Source organism: Vidua macroura, chromosome 5 (genome assembly GCF_024509145.1).
Source record: "Vidua macroura isolate BioBank_ID:100142 chromosome 5, ASM2450914v1, whole genome shotgun sequence".
Lineage (NCBI taxonomy): Eukaryota > Metazoa > Chordata > Aves > Passeriformes > Viduidae > Vidua > Vidua macroura.
This window is the reverse complement of record NC_071575.1, coordinates 54,032,153-54,055,607: the sequence shown is the minus strand read 5'-3', so window position 1 is coordinate 54,055,607 and position 23,455 is coordinate 54,032,153. Positions and strand designations below refer to the sequence as shown.

General features: G+C 38.6%; 2 protein-coding genes across 2 annotated transcripts in view; both read right to left on the bottom strand.

Moving 5' to 3' along the window:
* Nucleotides 1-17,113, bottom strand: part of TUBGCP6 (tubulin gamma complex associated protein 6) — a 39,923-nt gene extending 22,810 nt beyond the window's left edge. The window contains exons 1-20 of the mRNA XM_053977877.1: nucleotides 17,026-17,113; nucleotides 16,588-16,654; nucleotides 15,611-15,745; nucleotides 15,201-15,297; nucleotides 14,489-14,586; nucleotides 14,308-14,412; nucleotides 14,054-14,122; nucleotides 13,302-13,428; nucleotides 12,756-12,821; nucleotides 12,330-12,389; nucleotides 11,868-11,957; nucleotides 10,538-10,644; nucleotides 8,865-8,932; nucleotides 8,331-8,598; nucleotides 7,608-7,698; nucleotides 6,186-6,271; nucleotides 5,648-5,701; nucleotides 4,939-5,023; nucleotides 4,309-4,494; nucleotides 2,415-2,574 (exon numbers count right to left, since the gene is read on the bottom strand). Coding sequence (XP_053833852.1) covers nucleotides 2,415-2,574; nucleotides 4,309-4,494; nucleotides 4,939-5,023; nucleotides 5,648-5,701; nucleotides 6,186-6,271; nucleotides 7,608-7,698; nucleotides 8,331-8,598; nucleotides 8,865-8,932; nucleotides 10,538-10,644; nucleotides 11,868-11,957; nucleotides 12,330-12,389; nucleotides 12,756-12,821; nucleotides 13,302-13,428; nucleotides 14,054-14,122; nucleotides 14,308-14,412; nucleotides 14,489-14,586; nucleotides 15,201-15,297; nucleotides 15,611-15,745; nucleotides 16,588-16,652 — 2,017 coding nt within the window. The 5' untranslated portion in view covers nucleotides 16,653-16,654; nucleotides 17,026-17,113. The remainder of the gene's footprint in view (nucleotides 1-2,414; nucleotides 2,575-4,308; nucleotides 4,495-4,938; nucleotides 5,024-5,647; nucleotides 5,702-6,185; nucleotides 6,272-7,607; nucleotides 7,699-8,330; nucleotides 8,599-8,864; nucleotides 8,933-10,537; nucleotides 10,645-11,867; nucleotides 11,958-12,329; nucleotides 12,390-12,755; nucleotides 12,822-13,301; nucleotides 13,429-14,053; nucleotides 14,123-14,307; nucleotides 14,413-14,488; nucleotides 14,587-15,200; nucleotides 15,298-15,610; nucleotides 15,746-16,587; nucleotides 16,655-17,025) is intronic.
* Nucleotides 17,114-18,491: 1,378 nt separating this feature from the next.
* On the bottom strand, nucleotides 18,492-22,088 carry LOC128807099 (secreted frizzled-related protein 2-like). Its single transcript, XM_053977173.1, has 4 exons — nucleotides 21,802-22,088; nucleotides 21,099-21,268; nucleotides 20,116-20,208; nucleotides 18,492-19,042 (listed from the first exon to the last, which is right to left on the bottom strand). Exons 1-4 carry the CDS (start codon nucleotides 22,086-22,088, stop codon nucleotides 18,732-18,734), a joined length of 861 nt encoding a protein of 286 aa, XP_053833148.1. The 3' UTR covers nucleotides 18,492-18,731.
* Between the last annotated feature and the right edge of the window lie 1,367 nt (nucleotides 22,089-23,455).

The window sequence follows — 23,455 nt, the reverse complement described above, 5'->3', positions numbered from 1 at the left end:
CTTTAACTTTTATCATCAGTGAAGCGATGGTGCAGGAAGCTTAATTCCAGATGCCGAATTTTTCTAAAATAGACTGAAATAAAAGAGAGAAGATTGTTCTGATCTAATCCCGGGTTCCTGCGGGAACACCTCTACCTTTCTCTCGGAGACATCCACCACCTCCCTCCCACGCGGTGTCTGCAGCCGCGGCCGCGGGCAAGGCGCGGGCGGAGACGGTGACAGGAGGCGGCCGCACGGCTGGGCTGCAGGGCACCCGCCATCCCTGGGGCACTCCGGAGCACCCACCCAGGAGAGGGGGATGTCGGCACCCCCGGAGGAGCTGCCGGCGGCGGGGCTCACCCTGAGCATCCAGCTGGGCCCCACCACGGCGCACCAACCCCCCCCCCCGGCCCCCCGCCTTTCCCGCCCGTCCGCCGCCGCCCGGGCCGTACCTGCGGCGCTCGCCGGGCAGCGGGAGCGGGACAGCGCCGCCGCCTCCGCCCGGCGCCGCCGACGTCACCCGAGCGCGACCGGGCCCGCCCCGCTACCGGCCCGCCCCGGCGGCCGCGGGGCCGCCCCTCCAGCCCGACGCTGCCGCAGAGCGGCCTCGGCAGCGACCCGGAAAAGGCCGCTTGAACCGTTCATGAATCTTAAGCCATTCCTGCGCTACTCACCGTAAATGCCGTCGCGACTCAGCTGACAAATACATAACAACACACTAGTGCCACAAAGCAACGAACCACGCTGGGCCCGAGCGGCAGGAGGCAACTGCAACCTTGGCACGGTCTTTTCAAACCAATTTACCAACAGTACACCATTTCCCCTCTTAATTAATGTTTTAATAAAGACTTAGAAAAATACATATCAAAATGCAACATGAATGTGATTCACACACTACACATTGCATTGAATAAAGGCAGGGAAAGGAGAAGAGCTGAGTTATTACTCAGAAAATGCTTTTTCATTGCAAATGCTGAGTTAAAAAAAAAAAAAAAGGGGGGGGGGGGAAGGAGGTGTTTAGGGGAGAATGGCAAAATGTCCTTTAGGAAACAAATTTCCTGTTAGGAAAAATGCTGAAACTAAAGCTTGGCCATTCCCCAGTTTCCAATTTAAATACCTTTTTGGACTTCAAAGGTCAGTTCAAAGAAACTCTAAAATGAAACAGAATATCTTAATGCTCTTCAGCTCTTCTTTGTGAAAAATCTTTCACGTAGCTTTTATTTTCTTTTGAAAGAGATTTTAATTTCAAAATGTTCAAGGCTGGGTATTGTTGCCCCTCCAGCAATATCTGAAAACCAAAACAAATGTGAAGGGAAGCACTGTGAACAATCAAAAGAGACAACAGCAAAGACAGATTTAATTATTCCACATGATATAAAGTAGAACCCAGTAGGAACACCAGTATAAACATCATTTGAAGTGTCTGAAATCAAAAGGTCAAATTATTGAAGTCACAATAACAAAAAAGTACTCTTGAAAATCATCCCTAAATCATACCTGGAATACTACAAAACAAGGCATATAATGGCTATTGCCTTGGGATGTTTGTTTACTTTTGAGAATTTACATGATGTGCCTTTAGGCCACTACTAAGTCTCTGGAGATTTGGAGTTCTTATTTGTTATACTGAGAATTTATGCTTCCAAAGAGGGCAGAGTGAAGTCCTCATATTTTCCTTTTCTTCTTTTTTTGTAAAATGATTCTGAAGTGAAATCAATTTCTGGAAATCCCATCCTTCACTGAAAAGAACAGCAGTAAGAAAACCAGTTATTATCCAAGCTCATACCACAATTCCTGACCCCACAAGAATATTTTTTATTGGAACTAGACCCCTGGTATTGCGCATTTCTTCTGAAAGGAGAGAATGACATTTTCTTTTAGAGATGCTCATCTTTATAATTGGGGTTTTTTTTTGTTGAAAAACAGAAGTCATTCAGCAAAGAAATATTTCTAGACAAGTATGCTTGAAAACATACATACCTGCCTGGCCTGATTCCTCTACAAATGCAGTGCCTGATCTTCAGCTCTTTGTAACTGTACTTGCAGCATGACTAATCATTGAGTTATTCGTGGACAAGTTAAACATTAAAAAATATTACCTGGTTTGGCACTATATTCAGAAACCACATTAGCAATCTGAGCCAGGGCACATCTTGTTATCCATTCTTTAAGCACATATTTTGGAAATTTCATTCCAAAATTTTGGAGTAACAGTATTCTAAGTCCCAAGAGTACAGTTGCTATGCCATGGAATTTGGTGCTTTCCGGTTCAAGTGGCAGAATTAGAAGCATTCAGAGTTTCACATTAGATCAGTCTGGTCCCACTGACTTTAAATGTCCCACTGACTTACAGGACCCAGCTGTATTTATTGTATCTGTACCTTTTCAGAAACTTACAGTATATAAGAGTTAAAGATAAAAATCAGACAACTTACCTGAACACTGAAGCATTTTCCATTCCTGCTGAAACTGGTCCCTTAATGCTTTTATTTTATTTACTTTTTCTTCGGTAGGAGGCACATAAATTCCAAAGGGAGGGGTAGAAGCACCCACTAATGCTTTGGCTATACTTTGCATTAAACTTATCTCTGTGTCCTAATTAGGAAGAAAAAATACCCCTGTGAACCAACCTCTCTTTGTTTCAGTGATAAATGAAGTATTTTAAAACAAGGCTTTGTAATTAAATTGCTAGCATTAGTAGCAAGAATGAGCAACCTTCCATTTTCAAATAAAAATGTGTTCAAATGGAGGTTTTTTTCTGAAAAATGTTATTTCAAATGGAGAAGGAATCTCGCTTTTCCCTTTATGACTGAAAAGAAATAATGCTGGATTAAGGACAGAAAATATTATGAGGTTAAGGGGAGCATGGAGCTTGCTTACTTCATGTATCATTTACTTTCTATGAGTGGAAAATAGTAATATATTTTGCTTATTCAAGAAATTTACTCTTTTCGATTTCTCACAGTCTAAACCAGTATCATTTCCTTGCAGAAATTTGATTTGAAATGCTGATGCTATATGAAGATAATATTTGGAAGACTGTAACACTTTTTTTTTTTTAAGAACTAGAAGCATTTTTTCAAGTACTCTAAAAAGCCACGCACATGCATTAGAAAATCATGAGCTACCTGCAGAGTACTAATATAAAAGTATCAATCATTTTTTTAACATGTATGCCTAATATCCTTTTATTGTTGGAGTTTACACTTCAGAAATCAGTAATTCTCTCAATTTCATACTCCTAATTAGTAGTGTGCAAATACATTATTTATGGATACTGCATATCAATGTACAAATTATTTTAGCTTAGCCAATTTATGTATCAGCATTGTAAATTAAAACAAATAACATTTGAGAAAACTACAGAATAAATTATGTGAAAATCCACTTAATTGGCAGCTTAATGAATAGCATGGCTTTAATTAGGTACTTGCTGGGGAACAGATTAGAGTAAGCATACATGAACAATTTTTTGTGGTTTCTCATTGATGAAGAACTAGAAGGCAAAAAAGTAATCAGAAGTTACTGTTTCATAGATCACAGAGACAAACTGTGTTACTCACAACCACAGGATGCTGGAATGGCCAAGAGTGGAAATTGAGTTCTTTATGTGATTAGACAAATTCATTGAAGATACGCTCACTGACACTGATCACTGCTCTGGATACAGCTTTCAACTCCTAAATTTAGGCATTCTTAATGTGGTAGCATATAGAAAAAGCCTAGGAAAAGTCCCTATATTTTTTATTTTCTTTCCCTGCTCTCCAACTGAAACAAAAAGCTGGGGTACTCTGGCCCTCAATTATGTACTATCCCGATTAAGTTCACTTGAAGGATATGTGCCCTTCTGATTGATGTTCTGCAGGCTGGAAGTTGTGTGTGACAAAGCACAGCACCTGGCAGAGGAGAGGAAATTTAGTGGCCTGTTATGAACAGAACAGCGGGCTGCTTTCAATCACATCTGATTGAAAGAGGCCAGATGATTTAACAGGCAGGAAGTGCCTCTTTCCAGGAGACAACTGAGCTGTGGATCCCAGATAAAAATGGAAGTTGTGGCAAATTGACAGATCATCTATAGTCCACAGACATAACCATGGGTTATGCCTTGCGTTCATGCCTTGGCTTCTCCACTGTGCAGGCTGCGACTGCTGCCTACAGTTTGGTTGTGCAGCTGTGTCTTGTCTTGTTCTCAGGACAGAAAGAACCTTGGGCAGTTTGTGCTGTGAACTCAGGGGTACTGAAGACAGGCAGTATTTTCTACTGGGAGGCTTGAAGCAGTTAATACCAGCATCTCTACCAGACGTACCATGGTTTAGCATCACTTCTTACCTCAATCACAGTAAAAATTCGAGACTCAGCTAATCCTCGTAGTAAAGCAACAAGCAGAGAAATCCCACTTATTCCAAGGTTCCTGTTTGGTCCAATAGCTATTATTGTTAGGTTTGGTTGATAACTATATGCTACAGGAAGAATGAATCCAAGTACAGCAGAAAAGAAATCATTTCCTTCAGCATCCTTTAACAACAACAACAACAAATTAGTTAGCACAAATATAAAGCTCTAAATTCCCAGATATAAAACAAAACAAAAAGGTGACTCTCATAAAGCTTTTGATTGGCCTAGGAAACAGGATACTGATCTATTTTCTCAGCAATTTTTATATTAAACATGCAGGATTATTCATCTTTTCCTTAGTGTCTTTGCAGTGTTAATCTGCCTTACTAAAGATGAACTGCAGTAACCATGGAAGGTTTCCTCAAACCTATGCATTCCAATACACTCTAAAGCTGTGGGAAGGAGTAGTAACCTGACATGGGCAAAAAACAGATTAATTTTCAAAGATCCAAAGTGGAGTAAGGAGTGTAATTCTTAATGTAATTTTATGAATTTCTAGCTATATTCTATTATTTCTGTTTAAAAAAAATTTCTCCTACATTGTTTCTAGAAAGTGACTCTTACCTCTTTCCAGTTTAGAGAAACATAGTGTTTGTAGCTGGTCTTTCTAGACTGTTCTTTCTCACAGATGTTTATGACAAGCATTTCTCTGTAAACAAAAACCCCACTTGAGTATTTAACCAATTATTTCACAATGGGATAAAAATGGGATATTTTCTTTCATCATTCTTTAAATACTAATTCATAATACAGGAACAAATAACCATTTGCATTTGTACATTTCAAAATGTAAACAATTAAAATTGAAATCCTTTTTAAGATATTTTTAAAAAGATTATTCAAGACTATTGGCAAATTACTTTTAAGAAAAAGGGGAGGTGGAAAAAATATATATATAAGTAAAGAAGACTTTCAATAAGGAGCTCTGCATCAGCAATATGTGCCTCCTGCAGTTATAGGGGAGATAGGTCTCCTATTTAATTAAAAAATTGCCTTATTTATTTCGTTGTATTTTCAATAACAATCTAAATTTCAATCAATACAGAAGGATTATACTTCAAACCTACCACCGAATGCATGAAATAGCATTTAGAGACAATAATTTTTCTTTGAAGATATATTTGGGGATGTTTTGTATTATGTCTCAAGATAAACTTCATAAATGTCAGCCCATGACTGATTCCTTAGTGCAGATTTCATCACACTTATAGACACTTATGAACATTCAGAAAGCCCTTGGGATTGTACCCCTAAATGTAAAGGGAGGCCTCACCCATCTTCTGTGTTTGGTATCGTCTGCATGTCTCCAACAAATACACAAAGCACTCTGCAGGAAACAAAAATTTACATATATTTACAAGTAATTTTTTTTTTCTGTTAGTGCAATTTATATAAAAGTTTGCGTGCAGATTAGAAGCATTAAAAAGAATGTATAGTGAGTTTGGTCCATTAAAAGTAGAAATAAAACACATTTCGGGCAGCTCAAGGGAACCCCATTTCTTCTATCAAATACTGGGGAGGAAAAACAAAAATCAAGAAATTGTCCCCAGGCCAAAGCCAATTGAAATCTGACAAAGAAAGTGTAGGCTAGCACAGCCATCATCCTTACAAATCTTTTGCCTTTGGGAAGGCAAAAGGTTGTTGCTGGTGTACAGACTGTTACCTGGATTACATGTTGAAAATACTATGTGTGTGGGCATGCTATTTATTTTAAAATCAAGGTTTCACAGGCAATTTGCCATATTTGCCACACTTAGTATTTGATTTTAACATGTTGTCAAAGGGCTCTAAATGCAAACATAAAAATTCACCTTTGAAATCCAAAATGAACAGAATGTCTTAGTGCAACAGCAGTAGAAAGAGCAGCTGTGGGTGATGCTGCAATTCCATTACACACCTACAAAATAAATTTTTCATTCAGAAGCAATGCTGCAAAAGATCATGTAATTTTTTAAGTGTAACAGCTGTATTATTTTCTACAGAAAGGCCATATTTGATTATTATTCCATAAACCGCACTATTATTTCAAAAGTATGGTGCTATACCAGAAGGCAACTGTAAAAATAACTTTTCCAGGGGAAGGCCATGTTTACTGGGTCTCTAGATAGTCTGCAAACTGTGCAGACAAATACACCCAATGAAAAGGAGGTTATTCCTAAATATTCTGATTTTTCCTTTAACCTAGGCAAGCTATTATTTTCTGGAAAATACAATTGCCACATTACTCAGTCAACCCTTGAGTGTTCATTTGTGGCATGTGCTTTGAACTCTACATAAAAGCTAAGCAAAAAGATATCTTTCCCTCTCATTTCTCTTCCTTGTCAGCACAAAAAGTTAATTTACATCTGCAATTCATTAGAAGTTCTACTTCTTTTTACCAGTAACCATTTGTTAAAATATATTTATAGGCTCTCCTAGAGCTATGTGCAGTATATAATGTCAGAAATTTGTCCCGGGGATCTTCACATGTGACTTCCAAGAGCAAGATGTCTTAGAAGAAAGAGGCCATTGTGGTAGTTACTCTTCTTTGTAGGCCTGGTACCTTAAAGAGAGCTTTTAACTCAAAGGAAGAGTGACTTATGATGTAATGTTTTAAACTTGTTTTCAGTTCTTCTTCTATGCTCATCCAAGTTTTTACACATAAATATGAAGATGCACCCTCTAAGCCTGCCCTCTCCTCATTCCTGACCCTGCAAGAATCAAAAGACTGAACTAGAATTACCCTGTTCAGAATTGGAGCATACAGCAGAGCTGTTGAAAACACCACTAAAGAGTATGTGTGTGCATGCACATGTAAGTCAGAATTTACTGTATAACCTTTGCACATTGAGACAGGAAAAGTATTGACATTTCTTCAGATTTCTTGCTGTTGCTTACTGGTGCTTGATACAGCAACTTCTGCACCTCTTAACTGGAAGACTTAATGCCTGGCTTCCCTGTGAGTCTGAGAGCAATGAGTAGGTTCTTAGGGACTCATATTCTGTGACTGCCTACAGAAAGTCTGGACAATGAGTTGCCCAAAGATGATTAGAAAGATGGACTGGGGTTAACAGCTATCCCTAAATAGTTGCTTTCTCATCTTGCATGCTCACTAATAGCTAAACACATTATACCTGAGATTATTGGACTTGGGAGATAAATAATAACTAAGATCTAGGTAACAATATAGTAGAAGCAAAAAGTCAGAGGAATCCCACTCCACCCCTACCCCCAAAACCAAGGCAGTATATTACCTCCTTCTTAAGTATTTTATCTAGGATCACAAACATACTGCCAAGAGAGAGCAAAGTTTTGTCGTCTTTCACAAGGTCTGCATAAAAGCCACTGTAAAATAAATTACATGAAGAAAAACTAGGTAAGAGGCAACACTGTCTTCAAAGAGGACACTGATAAAGTGCTTTGCAGCTAGTATTAATGGGGTACATTTTATATGGGTACTACACATTGATTCTCAGAAACCTGCTCTAGCAGGAAGATGACAACACTGGTGCCTGACAGTCTTCATCTCCCTAAACCTGCCTCCATTCTGCACTGCAAAGAAAACAAAAATGTCTGATGATATTCAGGAAACAGAGTCCTGTCAAAATTAGATGAAGACAAGACAAAACATTGCATTTTTCAAATCAGAGCAGTTTGGTATTTTTTTCCAGCTAAAAGTGAGTACAGAGCTTTAAGACAGCTTCCTAGCAAAATCTCTTTCTAAATTAATACATTCACATTAGCTAGCCTATCTTTGTTGAAAGAGTTATAGAGAAAAAGTATTCTGACTATTTCTTTAAAGGATTTCAGGCTATGAGTGCTATACAACACAAATGTCTTTATTTATAAAGGAAGAAATTCTGGCTGTAACTGAGTAGACTAAGGCCAAAACAATGACCATGGCAGACACAGAGATAGATGACAGTCTGTATAGAGACCTCTCATCCTCTGTGAAAAATAAAATAAATAGGACCAACCTGACAAGAGCTTTTATTTCTGTTTTGTCCATTTCCTTCACCAGCTGAACATGTTCAGGAAGAAAATGTTCTGAACCTTCAGAGCCAGTTGTTGCTGTTTTGATGGGAGGCACTGGAAATAGAATATTTTTCATGTGCAATTCCAAAAATCTTTCTACTTTGACAGTGTTGTTGTTAGTTATCTGAGATTCATCTTCTGTGGAGGGATTTGAATTAGCCTTCTTTAGTAAGTGTGATTTAGTGCTCAAATTTTGTAAAAATGATGTATCTAGAGAAAAAGAAAGAGGGGTTTCACAGGTATTAGTTTCTAAGCAATGTGCTAATATTTGGATATATTTATTCACAGAATAGAGTACATCAGTATTCACCGTATGCATATTTACTCCCATGCACTAGCTACAATGTTTCCTGATACAGATGTTATTTTTTCAGTGCTACTACATTTGTTTTAATCTAGTGGTATTAATTTTAAAAACTTTCAACTTCTGTATAAATCCATTTATCAATAGCATTTGCTTGAATGAAGAGAAATACCTTCATAAGCCAACCATTTCCAGTAGGGTTTATGGGCTGCTCTCACATTTTGAATAGATTCAACAGCACTAAAAAAATAAACCAGATTAACAGTATTAGCAATAATGAAAATCATAAGAGGAATCATAACTTATCTCAACAAAAAAAACAAAACCAAAAAATCCAACTGAAAATGAACAAAATCTGATCTCTTCCAAGACTGCAAAACAAACGACAGTCAATGGGCACATTGCTTGAAAAGATTAGAGAGTCAAAAAAGAAAAGTGAAGAACACATACAGCATGTACACACATTTACACACTGAGTGAAATTCCAACCCTGCTGTTGGAGGAAGCACACCTGTATGAGTTCAGGAAAAATTTCTCCTGTCTGTCAATGTTTTGCCAAGAGATTTTATCTACACAATGTAAAGATTTAATTAGATTGACTCAAAAGCAAGAGAATCTGTTCTGGAACTAAGTATATCACATACCCTGCTATTCTTTGTGTTGAAGTCTCCTTTTTATTATCACTGGTATTTGCAGCACTATGGGCAAATGGTCCCATTGCATTAGCTATCATACAAACATAATTCAGGTTGTGTTAAACCCAGAAGAAATTCCGTGTACTTGCAGATTACTTGTAAGGTGTTCAGGAGCTGGACCGATATGTTGGCTAAGTATGTGATCAACTATCTATGACATAGGATGATAGCAATCTGAGATACCACAGCTGGTAGAGAAGAAAAAGAGGACACAGAGGGCTTATGGGATGTACTAGGAGCAAAATAACCAGTTTTGCTCTATCAGTTTACCAAATGCAAGTCAGCCCACAATCTATGTATATCCACACTGCTTCCCTGACTGATTCAAGCTCTGAGCTTTAACTAACACAGCCAACTGGTGCTGCCACCAAAGTGCATGAAAAGCATTTCTGCTAGAAAAAGCACAGGACAGCTGCTGAGCTGGGAGAAAGATGGGGGACAGAACATGGAGATGTGGAGGAGATAGCGCAGACAGGTAGAGAGAAAGACACTCTTTAGATGTGGGATTGATTCAGGCCCAAGGTTCAGAATGCTTTCCTAGGTCAGATTCCACCACTGTACAAACACAGTCTTAGTGTCTCTGAAAAGAAGTTAGACTTGAAATTTAATTATCTTGGTACAGCTCTACATAGTCAACCGCTTTTGCAGCCCAGGCCTCAATGTTCCAAATTCCAGAAACAAAAGTATTCATCAAGACTGGCTTGCACAGCAACTCTCACTGATGAAAGAAAGGTTTGCCCCAGCTATTGCTGTACTACAGTGACTGAAGTGGCTCTGGGGTCTGAAACACTAATCCTTGCAGTTGCATACATTCCCAAATACTGGCTGTAGGTAACTAGTATTATCTTGATTACAGCAGGATTATCTCAGCCTTGAGTGAGATGGATTTCTATAGGATAACAAGGCCTAAGGATAAAATGGCTTATAGTTGTATGCTATAAGATCTCACAACTTGAAGTAATTTCAGAAACAAAAGTACATAAAACTGTACCTTGGATGACTTTTTGAAAGTGCAAGTTATCCAAAGTAGAAAATAATATATTATAAACTACAATATTAAAACCTTACTTCAGCAAAATGTTCAAAGCATGAATGTCTTTAGTCTCGTTAAAAAACACATTAGTTGTTCTAAAATTCTTTATATGCTTACCTTAGACAAGGTGCCATTTCTCCAGTTATTTGAGGTACAGGATCTCCAAGCAAAGTTTTTACAGTCATGCACACTGATTCACCCAATGATTTCAAGTGGTATCCACCCTAAAAAGCATTTTGTGTCAACTAAGGCACAAGTACTTTTAATATCTCTCTGAATTTCAACAGAGAAAATAAACTATCCTTTTGAAATGTATCTGTATTTACAGAAACAGAAGATGATATGCAAGTATATCTAAGTCAATGATTTTTCAGTATGAAAACAGTAACTTAGTGGCCAACTGCTGAACTTCACTGGCATCCCATGATTGAACTCACTTCATCATAGTTCAAGGAACTTCAGAAATCAGTCATTACTCTGCCATAAAAACATATGCCTTCTCCATTCCCATCTACAACAATCTTTGTGGAAGATTCCTTAGAAGGCAAATGCTATCACTAGCCTCTAAAATGGCTGTACAAGAGAAATCTCCCACACTTTTACGATGTGGTTGCCTAATAGTTTGGTAGAATCTGGAGAACAAGATGGATTTAAGACCGGTAGGTGACATGCAGGAAGCCATCTATCACCTATGGAGCAGTTACACCATCTGTGGTAGGAGTGAATGCTTACTTGCACTTCAGCTAATAGACAAAAATGTCTATAATAACCTGCTAGAGAGAAGGATGACAGAAGAAAGGTCATGCAAAACAAAAGGTCAAGTGAATCAATTAATATACAGTTCATTCTTGAAGACCTTGTTGGCAGCAATATTTCCACACACTTATTTACCTGAAAAGCCACTATTTTTCTAACATGCAGCTGAAATAGGAGGTTGAAATCTAGATTTCAAAAGGAGAAAACATTTTAATTGTTTAAAAGAAGAATAGAAAAGAGCTCCTAAAGAGCCTGCATATAGTCATTAAATCAAAAAAGAGGGAATTTTCTAAGTGTTCCATTACTAAATAAGAGTATATTTAGGTTAAAAGTTTTGTATAAAATCTCCTGGACTAAGATACACTTGTAAAACATTGGTAATACAGCCTATTCACTAAATACATTTTAATGAGTTTGGGACTGTCAAGAGCAGTAGACTAATCACTGTTCACAAGAACTGAACAGATTTGTAGATGATATGTTTTTTTGAATGGTGAGCATATGGCTCCTTTGTTTCAAAACTCTATGGTGTAAGAGTGCTGTCAAATCTTAGCCATTTTAACATTCCTGGTACTAAAAAGAAAGATAAAAATAATTTCTTATTTTGTTAAGCAGTTTCATTTCCTAGCTTCTAGTTTGCCCTGAATGGCTCTAATACAAAGACTTGGGAGTACATTTCAAAAGTCTTTACCTCCAGGATGACACACAGCTTTCCATTAGCTAACTGCATCAGGAAATGGGTAAGGTGGGCAAAAACCTCAGGAGTGGCATTCATCTGACCCTAAACCAAAGAAAAAATTTTAAGAGATGACACCTTGATTCAAAAACACTAGTAAGAAACCGAAACAAACAATCTGAAGTACCCAAGTCTGAGATGGAATACCAGAACACTTGCCTCTCATTGTATCAAACACAATGCTGAATCAACTGCATTTAAGGAAGGTGAAAAAAAACCACAGAGAAATTACACATATGGAATAACCTTTCTTTAGATGTCTTGTTGTAATGCTTCATGAACATGGGCCAGCCTAAAGAATCAAGCATGTATTTTTAGCTTGATCAAAGTGAATTTCACTTAGCAGGACATTAAAACAGCAGGAATATTTTCCTAATAGATTCATGACTGACAACACAAAGACCACAAGTTACTTACTTCAGGGTCACCAATTCCAGAATCGTATCCAGAGGAGACAATAACCAGCTCAGGATCAAACTGTTATAAAAGAGAGACAGTTGCAGCACATCTTTATGTCCTATTTTCAATTTTGTGTGGGCTTTCTTTTCAACTGTACCATGATCAACTGTTATTTCAAATTGAAAATGAACACAAGTAAGGATTCTCCTTGAATACATTATCCTTTTACACTATTTTTGTATCTGCTGGAGAAGTCGCAGATGATTATGTTGAATATTTAAAAACTAAATTTCCATAAATACTATTCAGTTGATCAGGGCAACGTCATACCAACAGAATAAATATATTAACTATGCTGCTGGCAATTACTGCATTTCTGTAAAATATTCAATGGTACCTGCTTAAGAAACACTAAGGAAGTGCTCTTTGGCAGTAAAAAATTACCTCAAAAGCCATTGGAAGCAACACATGGAAAAATGCAGCAAGATAATCTGAATTTCCCATCCCAACCTGAAAAATATGAGAAACACAGGGCATGCTTTCCAGCTGGAATGATAAATTTTCTAAGGTTCTTCAAGACTTTAGGGAAAGATAGGAGAAGTTAAAGATGAGGCAATCTTATGAAGTACAATAAAAAATCCTCTATTTAAGTAAAGTGCATAAATATCCACCATTTTTAATTTTAATGAGCTTCAGTTCTCTGCTAAACAAGGATGGATGTAACCATCTCCTGAAACACTTTTTGATTTGATGACTAGACAAGATATTCAAGTAAAAATGAGTGTGTAAATTCTTCTCTCCCTTTTATTTTTCAGACATTATCACATTCTGAGCCATATTTTTCCAGCAGACCTTCCCCTGACAGGAAGGATATACACCGTGTAAGACATTTGCCAAGCAAGTGAAGCAGTGCACTTACTCAAAGTGTTACCTAAAGGATGAGATACAAAGTTATTGAACTTGCTTTGCTGTGCTGTAAACAGTATTTACCTTATTCCAAGGCAAATTTATGTTAAAACCTTTTCCTTTTCCCAGACCTACAGCATCATAATCGGATTCTTTGAGTGATGGCCAGAATTCCTGATGTTCATAGCGATGCCAAGAAAAGTACAAAACACTGGAAAAAAAAATCCAATTTGACAAAAAGATTGTGGAAATTACTTTCTATCCTGAACCACCTGGTGACTGCATTGCCTGAAAGCAAGAAAATAAAACCATCCTATCCTTTCTCCTTAGTTCTCTCAAAGGATTTAGACTAAAAATTGGTACAGTAGGTCCTATGCTGAAATTAACCGAAAAATTAACATGCTAAAAATGTCTTGTAAGCATGCACTCTACACAAATCAAATACAAGGAATTTTCAGAACAGCAGATTTGTTTCTAGAACCCACTTATGTCACTCTTCCAAAAAAAAAAAAAAAGTTTATATATTTTATCCAACTACTACTTGAAGACTTTAACTGAGAAATTCATGAACAGAGAATAGATGTACTACCACAGTAGTGGCAAACCAAGGTAATCATATTGCTTATTTTGTTTATTATTCTTTAAAGTAGAACAGATTTACATTTTGTTTTCATTTAGATATTTCCTTCTATTTTGTAACATATGAAAAACAGACTAAAATAGAAAGGTGAATGTTTTGCAAGATTCTAGTTTTAGAAGTTTAAGAAATCTTATTCTCTAGAAAGGCAAGCAATCTTTAAACAGCTGACATTAAAGAAAAAAAATATCCTTCAAACCTTGGATCTTCTTCAAATATATATTGAGTTCCTTGCCCGTGGTGCACATCCCAGTCAACAATTAGGATTCTGTACAGATCAGTAAAAGAAAACATTCAGAGAAAGAGCCACAGCATCTTAATCTACAGAAGGTATAAATTAAGAATGTTTTTCTAAACCAAAAGAAACATGACACCCAGAAAGCTATAGACATTAATCTAAACTAGCACCATGTCTAACTGCTGTTTACATACTAGAGTCAACCATGCACTTACCTCTGCAGACCGTATTTCAGTTTTGCATATTCTGCTGCAATAGCAACGTTGTTGAACAAACAGAACCCGTTAGCTGCGTTTCTCTGGCTGTGGTGACCTGGAGGTCTGAACCAAAATTGTATAAATTATTCACACCAGAAGGAATTTTGCTAAGTGAAAACTTCCTCACATGTTTTCTTACCTGACTAATGCCATTCCATTGTGCACTTTTCCTGCCATCACAGCGTCCACCAGCTGCAAAGCTGCTCCTACTGCTAGTCTGGCACAGCGGTAAGTGCTCTGAGAAAGAGAAACTCATCAGCTTAAACAAAGCACCCATGCCATGCTTCAGCATCCCAACAGCAAACTGTCTTGACATAATTCTATGCCTCTGAAGCTATACAAAGATAGCTGAAACAGAACTTTACAACATAGGTTCCAATGTGCTTTCCCCTATGATTACCAGTGATCACCATAAAATTTGAGACGGATGTATTGACTGGAATAACATGGCATCTTTGAAAATAAGGAATGAAACCCTACAGAAACATAACAGAAAATTTCATCTCCATTTCATAGCACAACATTTAAGAGCAATTGTTACCAAAATGTGATTTGCAGATCATTAATGGTCTACAGTGACATTAAGTGACAAAAACAGAGCTAAAATTTGAGCAGTGCATTATTCTGGTGTGATACAATTACAAAATAGATGACAGGACACTTGAGCAATTTAAATTACAGCATTATACTAAACTAGAAACAGAAAATGCAAATATCATACATAAATGTGAGACTACATAAGTAGCAAAAAAAAGTATTTTTAATCTTCCCCTTCTTAGAAAAATGCCACTCAGGTGCAGTAACACAAATAGCTGTAACTCCCAATAGAGGAAGCAGTTTAACTTACACACCGGATGAAAGAAAAAAGCATCATAATTTTCAGAGACCCTTTTCAGCTCTTCCTCATTCATTGTCTGAGTACTTTTTGCCACTTCCAAGTGCTCTAAACTGCAGGAGAAAGAGATTAACACAACACTTAAGTAAGCAACTATAAATATTTTTTAGAAGTTTACTTGTATTCCTATGTATAAATCAGCATTCATTGCTTAAGACCCCACAGAGTAAGAATGTAGATTTAGTGGAATAGCAGATTCATAATTCAGCACCTATGTCATACTCAACATTGTGACACACTTTCCATTGAAATTAATGGAAGCCATTGAATTTTTGAACACTCTTTTCAAATAGATCAAAATATAATCTGAAGGTATGAGATCTGCTGTTTCATTGAATTAATCTGAATGAAAGTTAAATTTCAGACCTGTGAACCAACAGGATCTCCTCCTCGCTTCCTTCTCTGGCAGGCAGAGGGACACACCTTTCCAGAAGATGGTAACTTCTAAGCTGCTCATAGGAGGATGAAAGTCTTTCTGGCACTTCAATATCACAAATGGGACTAAAAATAAACAATAATTATATTACTGTAATACTATACCAACACAGGTAACTAATGCACTTCATAAAGCCTAGCTTTTAACTCCCCATTTTAAGCAAATTCATTACCCTAAAAGAGAGATACATGAGAGCAAAAATGGGGAAAAAAATCTTTACGTACTTTCTGTTTCGGAACTAAGTCAGAAATTGATTCTAAAATATGTAAGCAAAAACGAATCTTTAAAAAAACCCCAAGCAACCAATACAATAGCATTATTTTTTGTTTCTTTTCTCACTGGTAAAAAGTTGCAATGCTTAGCTACAGACACAGGAATGCTGCAATTAAAAGCTGTAGATTACAATGAAGGTGAACAGAGAAGAAGCAGGTGTGGGAGAGAAGACAACAGTGGATTGCTACTCTGAGCACTGCAAAAGAACTCCTCTAATTTAAGTAATACACAAATTTCTAACTGAATGTAATTGACATGTTTCAACTGAATAAGTGTATCTACACACTTTTCCAAGGTCAATGATACTTTAATTTTATAAACAATTTCATTAGCTTAAAACACATTATTTAGAGGGCTACTCAGATGCCTCATCCTAACAACTCTTGCTAAGGCCTCCCAGACTGGATACCTGCAGCTTCTCAAATCCAGTTTCAGATAATCATTACAGTACCTAGATACAAATTGTGAATAAAATATTTTTTTCCTCTTAGAGGAAAGACTTGCTTTTTACTTGAAAATGACAGGAAGCACCACCAGATACTTCCTACTACATTTACAAAAAATGCATTTATTTGGTACTGCTCTCACAACTCCTAGTAAGAATCCAAAAATAAAAACAATAGCAGTGACTTACTCACTCCAAAGTAGTTTGTGAGTGGTCATCTCCTCATCATAAATCAGCGCTGTTCCTGAAGCCATTGCTACAACCAAGCAGAGCAAAAACACCAAGAAACGTATTTCACAACAGAAGTAAACTTAAACCAGTTACTATTACACTAGATTGTCAGAATATAAGTACAGAGCATACTTGCTAGCATGGCAATTTTGTACTTTAGACTTTGCACTTACAGAACTTACAGAAATCAAAGGAAAACATTAAGGACTCCGATTCTGACAGAACTGCACCCGCCGAAATTGGGTGCGGACAGGCAGGGTTCACAATGACCGAGCGTTCGAGAGCTGGGCGCTGGCATTTCTGGTGCGGGGGCACCCCCAGCTCCCCGAGCCCCCCGTACAAGCAGCGAGGCTCCGAGCACAGGCCGCCTCCTCCCTCCAGCGCACACAGACTTACCTGTGCGGCGAGGCCGAACGGCCGCGGGGGAGAACCTGAGCTACCAAGCCACCAAGTAGGAACAACGGGATTTCATACACCACGCGCACAACAGTTACGGGGATCTGTCTGGTTTAGAACTGTATCGGTCTTTCACAAACCCCAGAGACACACCGAAGAGAGATGAAGAAGCCGATGGGCAGACAGCGGACGCGAGCGCCCTGCCGGCCGCGGGGCCGCGTACCCTGGGCCCCAGGCGCGCTCCGCTCCGCCGCGCCCGCCCGACGCCTTCCGAGGGCGGGGAGCGCGGGGAGCGCGGGGAGCGCGGGGAGGCGGCGCGTCCCGGGCCCCGGGCCCGCTGTGGGCGTGCCGAGCGCAGCCCCGCCCCGGGCGCTCCGGGAGCGCGGTTTGAGTCGCGGTTCGAATGAGTCGCGGTTCGAATGAGTCGCGGTTTGAATGAGTCGCGGTTCGAATGAGTCGCGGTTTGACTCGCGCTGCGGAGCTCCGCGGCCGTAGGGCTGTGCCCGGGGAGTGCAACCGCTGGAAAGGCTTTAGCGTGGAACTGACCCAAGAGCAAAACACCCCCCAGCCGCGGGCTGTGCGGCACCCTCTGTCATAATGAAAAATAAAATAAGAACCTGGACTAAAGGGGTGTTTCCACAGAGCGACGTGGCCCGGGCGCTGATGCCTCTCCTGCCCGTCCGCGGCGGCCGGGGCAGCCGGCACGTGTGTGTACACAGCTTCTCCGATTGTTGACTGCTTTTTTCCTCGGTTTCTACCAGTTTCCCAGTTCATGGTAGAAAGTGGTGGAACAGGTGTCATCACATTCAATAACCTGATACAAACCTGCACTTTTGGGGAATGTATCCGAAACCCAGATCATTACAGGTGCGAATTTTAGAAATCTAATGCTCATAAACTTTCCACGTATTTGTTTCAAGAAAATATAATAATAGACACTGTATTATTGAAATAGTTTCTAATTTATGTATTGGAAGCTGTTACTGTGTTTATTATACACATTTACGAAACTAAAATTAAGTCAAGCTCTGCCCATCTTCGTGTAGTCTTTAATGTCAGTGTATTGCACTGACCATGAGGATGCTAATCATGTGCATAATGTATTTCCTTTTTTTTTTTTTATACTTTGACTCCATTATTCCCTGCAGACCATCTGGAGAAGGGGTGAATTTTATAAATTAACTTTTGTACTGTGTTTGAAAATTAAAAGGGACTTTTCAGTAGCAGGGATCTGATTTATGACACCCAGTAATCAAATATTCTTGCGATGGGGCCAAACATACCGTGTTAAATATTCCTCTCTTTATTCCACTCTGATTCCGGCAAAAGCGACCAGCAGAGGGCTGCCTCCTTTCAAAATAGTCCAACGGGAGGTTAGGTAACTGGAGAAAATGGTAGAGCAAGTGGTATAGACAAATACACTGAAAGCAGTCAGGTGGATTGGAAACTGGTTTATGCTGGTTTTTGCACATATTACATTTTATAAAATCATAAAGAAACATTTATCCTTAGCTGTCCAAGTTCAAAGAGAACGAGCTGTAACACTACCAAAAGGAAGCCTGTTAACAATGTGGATTGAGTTCAACTTACAATACAATTTAAAAGGAAATGAAAGCTTTATAGTCAAATTATAATACATTCCTATTTACAAGATAGGTTTGGCACAAGAAATAAAATCATCTTTTTACAAATAATATGATAAATATTTACAAGCATTTATGGTATCTCCACTTCTGAGTGGCCAAAGTCAGCTGGGAGTCCTTCCTCTGCCAGTGATAAATCTGTTTTACTAAAATGATGCCCTCTTCAATATTCCCCACAAGGAGATACACCATGGGACGGTGGGTTGGAGTCATCCTCTCTATACACTTTTCATTAATTAGCAGCCACTGTTGTATCATACTCTGAGTTTCATAGGGCAAGAGTGAGCCCTGGGTAATGAATTCCACCTGGCATTCAATGTTATACTCTTGGTCCTCAAATGCTGTTCTCTTCTTGGACAGCTTTACTTTCACTGCTAAGGAAAAAGGGAAAGGAAATGCAAGTCAGACCATTTCTCAAATACAATAAAAAACAGTACCAGTGAAAACAGGAAAATTCCTTAAAATTATTATCATAATTTATGTTGACAGAGTATGGTGAGGCCTTTTCCAGCCAAAGTTTAAAACATTTTTGAAAATTTTTATGTAGTAAAGGGTTTTTTTTTTTTTTTTTGCCATTGAATTAGGTGACTAGGAAAAAATATTTTCACAAGTGTGAGTAATTTATTTTTACCATCACCATGTTATGTCAAACTTCAAGTAATTACATACTGTAAGCTTTTGGTCTTGTTCTTGTATCACAAAACTGTCCAGCAACTGCCCAAGCAATCTTCCTGAAACTCACCTTGTCCATGTGTGGAATCCCTAGGCAAAAATGGCTTGCTGATACCACCCTTTTAGATATTCCCTTCTCATTATAGGCATCTACCCACGCCACCTGACTCCATCCATCCATTTTAGCATGACATTTGTCTGTATTTCTTGATCTAATGCTAGCCAAAGTCGCTGGAAGTCTTTGCACTGCCATTAAAGGTCTTTCCAGGAAGTTTTTAGGGCAAACTCCACTCATCAGTCCAACAAGACAACAGGAGGTAAGAATTCCTTCTACTGATATGATTTTCTGAATCTCTTTCTCAGTAAGTTAGGTATCACAAAAAGACTCCTTCTCAAAAGTGGCAAAGATACACCATATACTGGTAAAACACCAAAGCTTTACTTTCAGTTTAAATGCTAATAAAAGGCAAACTTGCTTATTTGGCTGCTTTTGACAGAAATATTTTCCATAAAGCATGTTGTAGCCAACTAGACCAGAACAGCTCTTTGGTTGGAAACTAGATCATTGATAAATCTTTCATGCACAATAAATCCTCCTTATATTTAGATTAGAAATCACTTATTCTGAAAACCAACCTAAAGCTAAGTTAGCAGCTAAACTCTTAATCCTGTGAAATCCCTGGAGAAACTGTCACTAATTGTAATCCTACTTTTAAAGCATTTAGAAGAAGAGCTGCTAGTCTCTTTAACACCAGGTACATTAGCAAGGACTTACCAAAGTTACTGTCACAGAAAACTTCAAGAACTCTTTTGTGTGTAAAGAATTCCTCCACTGTTGGGCAAGTCTGGCAGGTAGGTTTTGGCAGGACTGATAAGAAATTACAAAGTCTCATTGTTATCTTTTAGAATAATTTGTTTTAATTTTCTGCTGCCAAAGCTGAGAACCCACTGTTTAACCACAGGAATGACAGACAAAGTACACATCAAATACAGGGCCAGTGATAATAGGTAAAAAGTCAACACATTTCTCTGAAAACAAGGCTAGAGATGAAAAGGAGTTTCATTTTCCATGCCCATTCAGCCCTTGTTCTGACTGACAAGATCAATTATCAGCAACAAATAAGGTAACAAATACAATATAATTTTTAACGCAACTACAGTGGGTGTAAGGGGTTAGGTGGCTGATTCTGTCAGTCACTCTGGATTCAGCTGCACTAAGCCTGTGAATATACATGAATTTGGGTGTGCTAGCAGCAACTTAATCTTACTCTTTTCCATAGAGTTACTAAGTGTGAGTGCATTTGAAGATTTGAACATTAATGCCAAGATAACTCATGCTTCTTTAAGGAATATCAGATAAAATCATCCCAATTTTACTAAACTGATTCTGAGAACTAGCTTGTTGTATACATAAATGCATCTGTGATAAGGGCCATTGAAAAGTCTATACAGAGACCTCAAAGCAATTCAAACGTGGTATGCTGCTGTGTGTATGACACTGTGCAGGGTGATAACTGCCTTCCTCCACCACCACAGCACAGCCTCTGCACTGCTGACTTCCAGCACTGGAGGTCTGCTGCAGCTTGCACTGCCAGCGCTGGCGCTCTGCCACCCATCTGCACGAACACGTGGAGAGTAAAGCTAGACTCGACTGTACTGACAAAACCACAGAATGTCTGGGAACAGAGTCCCCTGTATCTCCTTGATTCCCAGGAACACAGGGTATGGCCACCCTCCCCTCCGCCATCTTCGAGCTACCTTTGTGCAAGTATTTATAGTCCTTGGTAAGAGGAGCCAGGCACATGTCCTCGTCTCCAGGGAATCGATCGCAGTCCAGGATGGCCGGCCAGGGGTGTCCATGGCACAGGAGCACGGGGGCACAGCTGTCACGGACAGCAGCACACATACTCCTACAGGGATGGATGAACCTGTTGTGGAAGGAATATCAGGCTGAGTCAGTTAGCTCAGTGAGAACAAAAACTGTTGCAACAGTGATTCCTGTGCAAAGTACATCATCTTTGCTGACATTTATCATCCTTCAATAATGATATAATTCCAGAAGCAGCAGCTATGCAAATTATGCAAGCAGTCTGTGTATGGACTGAGCTTACAATGTTGTTATGATTTTAAAAATGCATTTATGGCAACCTGAGAAAAGCTTCGGTATGAGCCTGATTCTATTCACTGTAGGTGCTTCAACCCTAAATGAGTAAGAATAAAGTTCAGCTGTTACAAAATAAAACATTATATCCTTTGACAACACCATTCATGTTCCCAAGGCAAACTAAAATTGAAGTGGAACAAGTTTTCAGTACTCTTTTTTCTGATGAATACAGAAAAGCTAACAGAATTACTTCAGAAAAAGTGGAGATCACCTTTAGATTATGATAAACACGCATTTGATTTCATTCCTGTTCTAGCAAATAAAGGCTGGAGTTTTGTACTGTGCTGTGATACTTACGTATCTAAACAGATGGGTGCAAACAGGGAGCACAGGAACGTCCTCACGTGAGGGTGACAGTCTGTGTGTACAAGGTGCTGCCAGGTGGTGGATTTTAGGATAACCTCTGCCATGCTTGTGTGCCCCATCAGGTTGGGAAGTCTCATTTCAGAGTATCCAATATTGTGGCACATGCCCATCTCCTTGGGTATCACTACGCATTTCGTGGATAATCCAATGTCCAAAGCTGTTGCCACTCTTAGGAAACCATTCACGACAAAAAGAACTATTTTTGCAGTCAATAACATCTTCCAGTGACTCCTGGGCTGCTGAACAGGGAGCTGTCAAACCACTCAAGTGCGGAGGCATGCTGAAAACCTTGTGGCTTATATATCCCAAGAGCTTAATGAACCGTTGGTTATCAACTGCTTATCAAATCACTCGAGACAAGACCAAGTCTTATTGCCTAATGAAGGGATTGTTGTGACAGCCAGGGAGGTGGAGAAAAAGTATAGATGTATGTTCCCCAAGGACACTGATTTGGGTCCCACAGTATCGGTGGCTGCAGCATGCTATGTAGCATATTAAACTTTGACACCTGGAAGGTTCACTTTGCTTTCAAAAACAAATTAAGAGATCCCCCAGAAACAGGGTTGGGCAGACATGCTGTCTCCTGGGGTTTCTGTGTCTCCTTTGTTTTCAGACACTGCTGACATGACAGAAAAAACCAGCCCAGATTGACTTATCAAGTGAAAATGTTTTGCTTGCGCTAATGGCCCATGTCTCTTCCACTGTTTTACAATGGACAAGAGGCATTTGCTTTTGTCAAGCACTGTAAAAGAGACAAACGTCTGCTATTAACCAAGTATTTTGACTGGAAATTTGGATTCCTATTCTGTGACATGCTAAAGGCCTCAACTTCTATTAATTTTAATAGACGCCTGAAAATACAGATTTGAATTTGTAGCACTGTTGTGACTATCAGTATTTATTCAGGAAAAGAGCAGTTACACATTTTTATTATTTTGAATGAAGCTGTCTACATTTAAAAATGCTCAAATAATGCAGCATTTCAACTATTTATTAATAAATTATAATTGCATTAAAGTGCATGAAAACAAATGATACAAGATGTGTACATTTTCTGTTCATAGCACAAAAAAATTGTGTTATCACTATTAGGAAGGTCTTTGCTATAGAGAAGTTGGGAACCAACCAAGATGAAAGAAGATCCATCTCAGTAATGCATAGCTTACCTATTCTGAATAGGAAAGTCAGATTATGAGTTTTAGAAGCTGAAGATCTAAACAAAGCATTCTGTGGAGATTTTTTTATTTGATGAAAACAGGTTTTTTTTCAATTAGTTATGTGTGTTCATTTTTATTTCCACACCTGGTTACATAATGTATTAGCAGAAATGTTTAGCTATTAATAATTTGTATGTGGATCTACTGTAAAATATCTCTTGGATATTAAGCTAAAATAAGTATGTTCATAATAGTGTATCATCTAGCATTACTTATGCTTGATTGAAATACATTTTCACAGAAACTATAGCTTTTTGTGCTTATACTGAGATTTAGCTTAGACACTTAGACAATGCATCACATGTAATTTACATGTTTATACTTAAAGGTTAGGTTACTAATCCTAGCATCTTTGAAACCAAAGACAA

What these genes read in the sequence shown, in the direction of transcription:
- LOC128807099 (XM_053977173.1), bottom strand. Translation starts at nt 22,088, where the DNA reads ATGTTATTGACTGCAAAAATAGTTCTTTTTGTCGTGAATGGTTTCCTA. An exon ending in GCACCCATCTGTTTAGATAC is followed by an intron (nt 21,269 to 21,801) that starts GTAAGTATCACA and finishes CTTCCACAACAG; the next exon opens with GTTCATCCATCCCTGTAGGA. An exon ending in TTTCTGTGACAGTAACTTTG is followed by an intron (nt 19,043 to 20,115) that starts GTAAGTCCTTGC and finishes CTTTTTCCTTAG; the next exon opens with CAGTGAAAGTAAAGCTGTCC.